Source organism: Cucurbita pepo, chromosome 1 (genome assembly GCF_057944985.1).
Source record: "Cucurbita pepo subsp. pepo isolate OVF chromosome 1, ASM5794498v1, whole genome shotgun sequence".
In the NCBI taxonomy this organism is placed as follows: domain Eukaryota; kingdom Viridiplantae; phylum Streptophyta; class Magnoliopsida; order Cucurbitales; family Cucurbitaceae; genus Cucurbita; species Cucurbita pepo.
In genome coordinates, this window is record NC_141798.1 from 9,044,539 (window position 1) to 9,056,831 (window position 12,293).

Here is a 12,293-nt window from a genome sequence, read left to right on the forward strand (position 1 = left end):
AGCTAGGCTAAATTCCAACCGCAGCATCATTGCTTTTTTTGTTGCAACCTTTAAAAGTTTCCATCATTTCGTCGATCTCTAGACATTTCTGAAAAAATGAGACCTCGACATTACCGTCACAGAGACATTTTAAACCTTGGCTAAAGTTTAGAACAATTTTCATATTGTTCTATTCATTGTTGGCTGTATAAGAAAAATTTAACTAAAGTTCATGAAATAAACCAATACATCATGTTATGATTAAATGCTGAATGGGAAGAATATGGAACTACAAAAGCTGAGAGCAAGTGCCTATGATGCATCTAATATCAAGTGTACTATACATAAAACATAAACAAATGGCAGTTTGCTATCCCTGATAACTATTTTAAACCAGTGAATCACTATTCATACCATGTGTTCTGAAGAATTCATTTCTGTTCATGTATTGGAATCACTACAAGCATTTGAATTGTCAAAGCAAATTTTTTAGAACTCCCAAAAATGGAGACCGCAGCTTGAACAACCACAATAACATTTCTACTTGGAGTTCATGGAAAACCTATTATTGTTTACAAAGGCCGAGGAATTCATTATTTTTACAGAGCCACAAGGCGGTATAAAAGTTAAACTCACCAGTTCTTTTCCTCTGACATTGGCGTCTTCATTGTCCTGGTCTCCAGAATGCCAATGCAAACAGGTTTATTGCAAGGCTACACGTTCGAATCCTTGTTGTCTTTCTGCGCTTCAAACTGGTCTATGGCTACTTGCAGTTCATCGGAGCCTCCAACAGCTCTCATTGTGTAGAAATAAACCCCAAACACGAAGGCAGTTAAACCTCCAGCAACAACAATATTCTTTGTCTTGGGTGCAAGGCCCCTCAATCCCAAAAGTCCAGCCATTTAGCAGGCAAAGACACGGATGTTTTGTTATGCTTTTAACGCTGCAAGCATGTCAATATTATACCAATTAGACTATTATCCAGTGGCAATAATGGTTTTCACACGAACAAGTCTTGCAAAGACAAATAATGAATAATAGTACTAAAAATCAAGGGCTATTGCTTGTTGGGAGAAGCTAATCAGGAAAATTCACTCCACACTTAATCAAGTTATACAAAAGGGGAGAAAGCGACTATGAAAATATGTTGGGAGACATCTCCAAGGAAACCACTGAAATATAAATGACTTTGGGTGCTTTAGTTTGGAATACCTGTTCATCCAGTTCAGTTTAGTTTGTAGCAGACACAGTTAGCTGGCAATATTTCAGCAAGTTCTAGTTTGTTAGACCATTAAGCAACACTTGGTAAGCCCACAGCTACGTATTACGAGTATACGAGATTTTTAAAAAAGTGATCTTTCCATTAATACATCTGCTTTCTTAAGATGGTAGCAGAGCATTAAAAGCTCAGCTAAGTGAAGGAAAGGGTAGCCATGTCCACCTCGAGATCCCGAATGGTTACAAATTGTCTGGAAGCATTAAACCCTGGCAGAATAAATGGATTCCACTTCGAATGGTACATCTATAATTATAAACAACTTCCTGAGAAATTTGTTGACATCCAGCATTGCCGACTAAGTTTTTCATCTATGGTTGTGAGGCGTAAACGGGTATTTAAAATCAAGAGATATCCAGATGGGGCAGTAGTTCATTAAAAGGTCAAGTTAATGGCCTGGATGTCGATCATTGTGAAGCCTTCAGTATTGAGTTCTTCTCATGATCAAACTAGGATGGTTCTCACTGTTGCTCTTGCTTACTGGTTGGACACTACAAAAATAGGATACTGCTGATGTCCACATGAAACAGGGTCCAGGTTTGGGTTCTTCTCATGATCACACTCATGTGCATAAACTTCATACAGCGGCATCTAAGACCTGGTTTAATACACCATGTATTTTTCTTCTTACTATGGGTTGGAACTCAAGGACACCGATGTACAGCCCAACTATAGAATAGATGTTGTTCAAGTAAGGTTCTTTCTGTGGGATTCTGGAATTTAAATGTTATTGTTGACCACTCACAATTATACAGGACAACAGGTTCACAGATTTGAATTGTTACTGCATCCTTCTACATGATGATATTAAATATTAATATATTATTGTAACAGAAATTTTCTTAACAGTACGGATGCAATTGTCAATTGCCAAGTGGATTGATTGAACACGGCATGAAACCAACCTATTCCAGAAAACCAAACTAAGTGCCAGATGAAAACCAATCAATATCTACCAAACTGACTCCGACCAAAACCAACCAATATGATCAGAACTGGATCAACTTATCTTTAGTACCAAAATTTATCAAATCAAACCTATTGACATGATTCATTATTATTAAGGAATGAATACAAGGCATACAACAAAACAAGCCCATAAAAGGGAGCAGCCTAAAGAGAGGGACTCCGATCAAAGCATATAAAGACCAAGCCAATTGACATGTGTTGCTCAAACCTTTTGGTTGATTATTTAAATTTTGCTTTACAGCTTTGCACTTGGAATCCTTGGCACTCTAGCTATTTTCTAGGATTCGAGTTGACTTCTTTTCTTAGTGGTAGATAATTACTAAGGAAGCATTTTCCAATCCTATTACAACTTCTATGGTGCGTAGTTCCCATTACTAGCAGCAAAGGGCAATGGTTAGTTCTTGGATGGTAGGCTCGTTAAAACTTACCACTTCATCAGCAATGAGAAGCGTTAAAACAAACTTTATGTTAGCTCAATGGCACTATTGATTGTGCCTCTTTCTAAACCTTCCTTGGCAAATATTTATGAGCTCACAAATGTTGACTGGGGTCTAATCCAAATGATCGAAAGTCCTCTCATAACAACAAACACTCCCAGTCTGGCAGTTAGGCTGAAATTGGGATTCTTGCTTGCGCCACTGCTGAGTTAAGTTTGATTGCAATTCTTGACGCGTGAGCTGTATATTTTTCCAGTATCAGTGTCCTGTAATTTAGTGTGATTTGAGTTATGCACCTTCGTGCTAATCTGGTGCAACACTCATGGTTTGAACACATCCTACCGATTCAAAAGTTGCTAGTATTTCTACCATGTCCCAGTCAACTCAAAATTTCAATAGAATTTGGTCCAAGCTCCATGCTCTCTTTCTCCTAAAGAGGCATTTGCATGGAGGAGCATATCGTAATTGTTTGGTTGTGTTGTGATATAGCTAGAGTTTTCATTTCCTGTGTTTAACTTACCATCAATACTAACTAATAATAATCCAGACAATGATGAAAGCAAACTAAGCTCTACGCCATGACTAGTAATTACCATTAAGAAATCATAAAGCAGAAAAGAATTTACAAATTGCATCACGAATCATTTAACAGGTTAACCTCCACCAATTCGAACAAAATAATTACTTCAATCTTTATAAACGATCGAGGAACGCAAACACGCAATAGTTCATGAAACGATCATTAAATAAAAAACGGAGAGATAGTTGAAGAAATGAACCTTGAAGATTAGCACAAAATCAAAAACCCTAATGGTACCCGCTTCGACTGGTTTTGCTCAGCTGCCGCCTGAGAGTCCTGACGTGCAGATCGGACGACCACAGTACGTCAGAACCCCGCGAGGTTTAGAAATTTGAAGCTTGAAGCTATTGGGCCGCGTTAAATGATGGGCCTTCCATAGCCCAAATATGCCCATTAGAGGTAATTCTTAATTTGTTTTTTTTTTTTAATTTTAAAAATTATTTTAAATGTATTAAAGATTCTCAATTATGTTCTTTCATAAAAATAATTTTTTAAAACATAACAAAAAGTTTATCAATTATTAAATTATAAAATATTTACAAATGTTTGTCGTGAAAATAAAATATTTATAAACTATTTGTCATCATCAAATATTTTATTAATCGCATTAATTTTTCTTCCGCCTTTGTTTATATTATAATTAATCAACAAATGTATTTTAATTAAAATATTAATTATTAAATCCAAGTTGTCCTTTCCAAATAGAGATTCAAGAATATATCTTAGATTAAATAGAGTTTGCATGACTATCAAAATATAAATAAATAAAAATAATTACAAAAAAAAAAAAAAAAAAAAACCCACCAAAATAGTTATAGCCCAAAAAAAGATATAGAAATATTTATATTTTTTGGGCTAAATTAATAAAATATTTCTAAATCTTGTATTTTATCTAAAGAGAGGTAATACTTTATTTTATTTTAAGAGTATTTCTAAACTTTTAATAATATTCAAAAAGGTTTGAATACCTAAAATTTCTATAAAAATATATATATTTTTTTTTATCGCCAATATATGAACGAAATCTATCAACACCTTATAGATTATCGCCACTTTATTGTCATTTTTTAAAGTTCACTAGTATTTTTTGAAATGTAATACTAACGGTAAAGTTATTGTTAGGATCGCACAACAATGCACACTCGATCCAGATGAACACAAAGAACAAGAGAGAGAAAATGCAAGAAGAACCCTGGCTAAAGGTTTTGTATGCAAGACCTTTGTATGCAGGGAGAACTCTGGCTAGAGGTTTTGTATGCAAGACCTTTGTATGTAAGGAGAACTTTGGTTAGAGGTTTTGTATGCAAGACTTTTGTATGCAAGCAGCACTCTGGCTAAAGGTTTTGTATGTAAGACTTTTGTATGCAATGAGACTCTGGCTAAAGGAAGATTTTGTATTGATGACTTCAGTCACATACAGTAACATAGAATACAGTAGGTGAATCACCTACAGAGAATACAGGAAGAACATTTCCAAAGGTCTCATGTATATTTGGTTTATATCAGCCATATAACCATCTATTATCGTATATAACTTTTTACTATTTACGATTTATTACATTTTACTATATATATCTATTTAATTTATGAAAAAATAATATAAGTTACTTTATTATTAATATGTTTATAAATGCATTTTTGATTTATTGATAAAATAATATTTTATTTAAAATAAATGTTTTTGTCGATATTAACTTATTGATGTAAAATTGAAATAATAAAAAAACAAATTAATAACTTATATTAAATTATATTTATTTTTTAGTCAATTTATTTTGGCGTGAACATTGCATGTATCTCATATAATATCAATTCCTTTTATTTATTTATTAAGAGCCAAAGATTTTATTTATGTATCACATATCGAACTTATCTCTAAAATAAATAGATTGATTAAGCTCATCCAATAAATCTGACGTGGACACTGGTTTGTTTATTTGCATAATTTGAATTTATTTACCAAATTTAAAAGCATGATATTGTAACACGTAATTTAATAGCCTAAGTTCCCTACTAGTAGATATTGTCGTTTTGGCTCGTTATGTATCGTCGTCAGCCTCACAGTTTTAAAACGCATCTTCTAGGGAGAGTTTTCCACACCCTTATAAAAAATGTTTGTTCCCCTCTCCAACAATGTGGGATCTCACTCTTATCAGTTGGCGAGAGAAACAAAAGGAAACTTCTCCCTAGTAGATACGTTTTAAAACCGTGATGGACATGGGATGTTACACGTAACATTTCATGTCTTGGCTTTGATACTTGATGATCACGCACTACGTCCCCTGCCACATAATCACATTACGTACTTGTCTTGAACTACTTCAAAGAGACCATAACTTGAGATATTCATTTACTCCACGGATATCCGCCTGAATGGAGCGAGAAATCTCCACTTAAATGAGAAATTAGGGAGATCACGACACTTAAATGAGGAATGAGGTTGGGGATGAGAATTGTATTTTTGTCGCCATCCCTACTTTTTTTTTTTGTTACGAGTAACATAAAGATATATATTTTCTATTATAAATTATACTTTATTTTGGATAATAGCCCTTTTTTTTATATTTTTTTTTTTTAGGATTTTGAGAAGATAAGATGATGTCGAAATTTTGTGCGTTCGGTAGGGTAGTAGCAATCAACCTCCATAGATAAGACGATTTCTCCTAGTAACCTAGCTCGTGAATCCCTTTTCTCGTTTTCATTGTCCCTACATTTTACCTTCTATGACCACGAGTTCTGCTATTCTTCCTGATTTTAGTAAGCGTCTATTGGATCAGCATTTTCTAGATCTTCTTCATTAATGGTTTTTTCTGCGCTTTTCGTTCTCGGGGAGTTAGAGTCCCAAAAAAATCAAGGTCAAAATCATGTTATAATATTAAATTTTAATTTTTTCGAAATTACGTTGGTTGAATATTATATTATATTATATTTTGTCTGTGAACCTTATAATTTTTTTGACATCTGTGTTTTGTTCATATAAATAATATACGGATCAAATATCTCAACCTTATAAGTTTCTTTGCAATTCTATGTAGTTTATGTTGCATGTAGAATCATTCAAGCTCGACACGATCAATCTTGCTTGTGGAGTGATTCGAATCTCAATCAAGTGTTCTTGCGTTGAGATATTTGATCAACAAGAATCATTCAAACTAGACATGATCGATCTTGCTTGTGGAGTGATTCGAATCTCAAACAATGTTCTTGCCTTGAGATATTCGATCAACAAAGTAATCCAAATCTTCCTTATCTTATCAAATATTTTCTCGACTTCAAAATTTATAATATATTATGTTTCAATTCTAATTAAGAAGGAAAAAAAATACAATGAATCCAACTAATTTAAATATATATAATTAAAATATTAGAAGGATTGGTCCATGTGAACCAAAATCTTATTTAATTTTGTAATTCACACCGCACCCAATAATATTTATATCTAAGTTCCACCTTTCTTTCCCTGTTCTTAGGCTCTTCTATGTTGACTTTTCTTTTTCTTTTTATTTTTTTCTTTTTCAACCGTAAAAATATGTCCAAAATCAAATAGTGGTATTTATTAGTGTATGCGAAATGTATCCAAATTTCATATAAATAAAATTTACTATATAATTTAATTTTAGATAATTACTAATATACTTTATATTTTAATATAATTTTCATTTACAAATAAGTATATATAAAATTTAGGTTTTTGAATTTGTTTAGCTATTAATATTCACAATTATTTTTAAATAAATTCTTTAAAAATAAACTATCTCAAGTCAACTCTACCTATCTACAATATAGGTTGTGAGATGGGTTGGGTTGTTGGACTATTTTTTTTAATTATGTTAAAAAAAATTATACTTATTCACCGTACATATTATATTAATAACTCAAATATCAAACATTTACAAGTCACAATGCATCACTAACATCGATTACAAACGTTAAATATTTTTAATTTTTATAATAATTTTAAAAGAAGGGTTGAGTTGTAACCCTAATTTGGAGTCGGTCGAGTTGATCCAACAAAATAATGTTATCTTGCGAACTGACCGAATTCAATTTCTTGAAAATTCAATCTAACTCAACCTGAAAAGAAAAAAAAATCTAATCTAACTTAGAATTAAGTAGTCCACCTTAACAGGATTCTTAGATCATTTAAATTATTCAATTTGGAGCTTAGAGGACAAATCCGTAATTTAACTCAATAGAATGAATACAAATTGTTTAAAAATTTGAACAGTAATTAAGATTTAGAATGGTGTGACTGTAATTTAGAATCAAAATTTAAGTCTTTAAATCATTTAAGAGATCACTGTGACATTGCAATATTGCAATTTTTGAAAATACAAACTATGTGGATATGTGGATATGTGGATGGAGAGGGAGGGGGTTTAGCTATAACTTGGAGTTTTTGGGTGTAACATAGTTAGGCCCCCACGAGAAGAACTGGCCAGTTGGTAAACGGTGAGGCGGCAGCAAGGCCAACCTAGCTCCGACGAGAGCGGCGGCGTCAGCTGTGTGAGTCCCTTTCCCACCAGTCATGGATGTCTGAGTGAAGCCTGGGCAAAAGCAGTTGACACTCACAGACCCAAACGCACCGTATCGGTTGGCCAAAACTTTGGTGTAAGAGTTCAGCGCGAGCTTGGACACTGCGTAGTCCGTCCACACCGCGGGCCAGCCTTGGTTCGTCCATGTGCCTCTCTGCACGTCCTCCAGAAAGGCACACACAACGCCGTGGATGTCCTCCTCCGCCAGATCTTTACTCTGAAGAATCTCTTTCACTTTCATGTTCCTTACTCTCTGCAATGCAATTTTTTTAAAAAAAAAAAAAAAAAAAAAAAAAAAAAAAAAATCTCAATATATATGAACACTATAATCATGTCAATCAAAGAGTTGTGAAATTTTCTTCAGGCTTACATCGATGGCTCCCAGCCTAGAGGTGATGTTGAGAATTCGGCTCCTGGAAGGAGAAGAGCGAAAGTAAGGCAAAAGAGCTTCGGTGAGTAATTTTGCGCCGTAAAAGTTGGTTTTCAGGACTGTTTCCGCGTGTTCTACGGAGTTCTGTTTGATGTGGTTGAATGAAACCGCAGCGTTATTAACCTGTAAATCAAAGGTCAAATCACTACAATGGTATGGTATTGTCCATTTTAATCATAAACTTTCATGGGTTTGCTTTCTAATTATTCAAAAGACTTCATAACAATGGAGAGAATATTCATAGATTATAAACGTATAATCATTCCCTAAGGGAATTTTCATCCAACATCTCCCCTCTAACGAACTATACCTCCCCTTATTCTAAGCTGATTCCTTTTTCTTTTGGAGTCATTTGGATAATTGAGAATTCTATTGACATGGTTAAATTTAGGGCATTGACTCTGATATCATGTTAAATGAACACAACTCCATATTGTCTACTTTGAGCATAAACTCCAATGACTTTGCCAACCATAGTATCGAATTAGACTTTCAATTCTAAGAGTATTTAAAAATTATTAAATACTCAGTTTCATAATCATTTTAATTTTTTAAAATTTTTTAAAATTTTTTAAAATTAAAACTTTAAAATATTGTTTTTACAGATAATTTTATTTATTTTGTTATCAAATTTCCACTAGTGTTATAAAAAACCGAGTCAAAATTAAAAAATAAGAAATATATATATATATTTTTTTAATTATTAGAACTTTTTTTAAAGAAATGTGAAAATAGAAAAACAACCATAAATTTCAAAAAATTAAAATCGTTGTCAAATATATATATATATATATATATATATATATATATATATATATAAGCTTTCATCTTTAGCTAACATTTAAAAATGTAAAATGTCCCTTAAAACAAAATTAACATTTTAAAAAAATAAAATTCATAAACTTATTACGCATAATGAATATTTAAAAATGGTCAAATGGTTCATAGACTTTAAGAGACAAAAATAAAAGTTCATAATAAACATTTAGTTAACTATGAAAATTCTTCGACTGAAAGTTACATTAATATAAAATCAAAATATCATTTTAATGAAAATTAAAATATGAAATTGATTTAAGATTTTAGAACACGTCTGAAAATTAATAAATAAATAAATAGATAACTAAAAATAAAATGGTAATAAGTAAACATTATGTTTAATTTAGAAAGGCCTTAAATGATTGATTATGTATTATTGTTTATAGTTTAGACATTAACACAACAGAATTGGTTGCACCGGTGACGTGACGTGACGTGAGAGAGGAATGCCAGAATTGTGCGGAATTCTAATTTCGTGTAAGTTGAGGGATGAAATTGTAAATTCAGAAAAATAAAAAGTGGTTCAGGAAGAAACAGGAGGCGTGAGCCTGAATGGAAAGTGCACAGCAGAGGCAAACGAAGTGAGTGTGCGAAAATCGACTGAGGAAATGAAAGGACGATTCATGAACGATAGATTAAGACTTACAAGAATGTCGAGGGCTTGAAAATTGGCGGTGAACCAGGCCGCGAAGGCGCTGATGGAGACAGGATCGGCAACATCGAGGCGGCGGAACAGAACGTGGAGTCCTTCATTTCGTAGCGTTTCGACGGCTTGTAGTCCTCTTGCTTCATCCCTAGCGGTTAATATCACTGTGAGTTCCGATTGCGCTAATCGCCTAACTAGGGCAAATCCGATCCCCTTATTGGCTCCGGTAACGACCGCTACTGTGTTCTTGGACCACCATCTGCACGGAAACAGACGGCGGAAGAAATTAAATTAAAAACCACAGAGCGAGGGGAGGAGGTTGAAGATTTAGAAAGAGAAACAGAGGAAAAGAGATCGGAGATAATGGAGGTTGATTAATTACCTGTCGGAGACGGGAGAAGAGGAGGAGGAGGAGGAGAGGTCGAATTCCTTGGATTCCATGGCGGAAAGCGGTGAGGGAATCTGGAATCAGGCATGGAAATCGAGAAGCGAAGAGGGGAATATAAATGGAGATGGGGAACGGGGAGAGGTTAAGTGGGAAACTGAAGAAGATAGAGAAATTGTGAGAGGTGGGTCCCACACTGCTACTATTAAACCCTTCGGAGAGGGACACAATTTTGTACGGTGAAAAGATTTATTATTCTCTTTTATTTATTTGTTTTTTTCCCAAAATTATTTTATTCTTTTCAGATTAAATTAGATAGGTTTGTCTATCTAAACCGTCAAAAATTGTTCCCCTTTTTCAATCTCACACTTTTTTTTTTTTAATCTAAATTATTAAAATATTTATTTAATAAATGTTTAAACAATCAATATGAAACCGGAGTTAGATGGTTTTTTTTTTTTTTTTTTTTTTTTTTCTTCGATTTGGTTACATCCTATATGAAACTTAAGAGTATACCGCGTCTATGAATAGCTTTTAACGTTGCATCTCTTCCAAGACTTGTGCTCTTTATCATGACTTTTGCTCGTTGCATACTTTGATCTGCCACTGCCCGAATAACATTTCCTGCTGCGGTTTGAGCAGCAAATGGTGTCCCTCTTCTTGGACCTTTGAATCCACAAGTACCAGCGGAGGACCAAGAAATTACCCGACTCCGTACATTTGTAACAGTCACAATTGATTGGATTTAATTTTTAAAAAATTGAAAACTCGACTAGATTTGCGAATTGACTTTTTTTTTTTTTTTGTTAAGTCAATTCGACCAACTTAAAAATAAGGTTATAATCTAACCGTGCTAAAAAAAAGTTAAGAATATTTGATATTTGTAATCGATAGTGATGTGTTGTGACTTATAAATGTTTGATATTTGAATTTCATGAGATTTTAATTATTAATGTATATATATATAAAAGAAATGAATTTTTTTTTTAAATAATTAAGAAAAAATAACAACTTAACTGAAAATAAGAGAGTTGTGTTAGATTGGGTTGTGAACTCGACTGAAGTTACTTAGGTTACTGGCCCAACCAATTTAAAATTTTGAGTTAGTCGGATATTAAATAAATTAAATGATTTATTATAAAGGAAAATTAAATACAAGAACTTACCCAAGCTATTTTTACGTATAAATGTGCATTAAATACATATATGTATTAAGACTATATTGAGGTTAACTTAGACTCCAAGAGACGGATTCAGACTAGCTCCTCCAAAAATAAATTAGTGACTCCAGCTTAAGTTGCTCAGGTAAGTGGCTCTACTATTGGTTTTTTTGGATTAATTATTTGAAGTATGAACAACAAGTGTCCTATGACCTTTGCATGTGTCGTGTCTTGTGAATGTTTCATGTTTGTTTATTATGTTATTGTCATGATGTGAGTGTCATAGCTGTGGAACTCATTATGTTATGTTATGTTGTAATTATGAGATATACTATGTTATGGAATACCATGTTGATACGTTTATACCATATGAACTTGTTCTATGTTATGGAAAGTGTTACACCATGTTATACGCTACATTATGAGATGACATGAAATGATTAGGTTACATATGAATGAATGATGGTATAACTTGCACATAGATACATGCTATGATTAGTACAGACACGTACACTACAATAACGTACACCATAATACTATATGTGCTCCCTTTGCTCTGTGGCATTCTAGTAGCGTGAGTGTACGCTAATCGAAGGTCAAGTACAAGTATACATATATGAACTTGTTTGGGGGTCCATGTGCAAGTACGTGAGCCGTGTATAGAGAAGTACTACACATATGTTTTATGAAATGCTAGGTTCCAAACATGATTACACATGATTGCATTTTGATCACAGTAGTGGGGATGAGGACGTCGCAGTGACGGCCATGGAACTGAAGATGAGGTAGATGCTTTCACGTTGTTTGTAGTCCTGAAGTTAAATCAGAGTATTGTTTTATTTAAATTTCAGTTTATTTATTTTCGGGTATGTTGTTCTAAAAGATTTTATTGATTGTTTATGAAATATTTTAAAGGAATATTTTTTGATCTTTCTAGAAAATATATAAATTGGAGTCCCTCTCAACAGAAATAACAATTAAAAAGAAAGAAGAAGGTAAACGTGGAGGGGGAGAGGGATTTGGTTATAAAGCGAAACTTCCTCCGGTATTCGCGACGGTGGGAAGGCAATTCCGCGA

The 12,293-nt window shown here is 33.2% G+C and overlaps 2 protein-coding genes across 2 annotated transcripts; both read right to left on the reverse strand.

The window, feature by feature from the left end:
- Positions 1-363: 363 nt before the first annotated feature.
- On the reverse strand, positions 364-3,583 carry LOC111785987 (cytochrome oxidase assembly protein). The gene is made up of 2 exons (XM_023666370.2): positions 3,441-3,583; positions 364-922 (listed from the first exon to the last, which is right to left on the reverse strand). Exon 2 carries the CDS (start codon positions 879-881, stop codon positions 693-695), a length of 189 nt encoding a protein of 62 aa, XP_023522138.1. The 5' UTR covers positions 882-922; positions 3,441-3,583; the 3' UTR covers positions 364-692.
- Positions 3,584-7,472: 3,889 nt separating this feature from the next.
- Positions 7,473-10,214, reverse strand: LOC111801381 ((+)-neomenthol dehydrogenase). The gene is made up of 4 exons (XM_023685400.2): positions 10,054-10,214; positions 9,672-9,930; positions 8,147-8,329; positions 7,473-8,029 (listed from the first exon to the last, which is right to left on the reverse strand). Exons 1-4 carry the CDS (start codon positions 10,110-10,112, stop codon positions 7,625-7,627), a joined length of 906 nt encoding a protein of 301 aa, XP_023541168.2. The 5' UTR covers positions 10,113-10,214; the 3' UTR covers positions 7,473-7,624.
- Positions 10,215-12,293: the final 2,079 nt, after the last annotated feature.

Bases quoted from the DNA above. Each gene is read 5' to 3' on its own strand.
- LOC111785987 (XM_023666370.2), bottom strand. From the start codon at position 881: ATGGCTGGACTTTTGGGATTGAGGGGCCTTGCACCCAAGACAAAGAAT.
- LOC111801381 (XM_023685400.2), bottom strand. From the start codon at position 10,112: ATGGAATCCAAGGAATTCGACCTCTCCTCCTCCTCCTCCTCTTCTCCC. The intron at 9,931-10,053 runs GTAATTAATCAA...GTTTCCGTGCAG, and splicing joins TCTTCTCCCGTCTCCGACAG to ATGGTGGTCCAAGAACACAG. The intron at 8,030-8,146 runs GTAAGCCTGAAG...ATTGCATTGCAG, and splicing joins CTAGGCTGGGAGCCATCGAT to AGAGTAAGGAACATGAAAGT.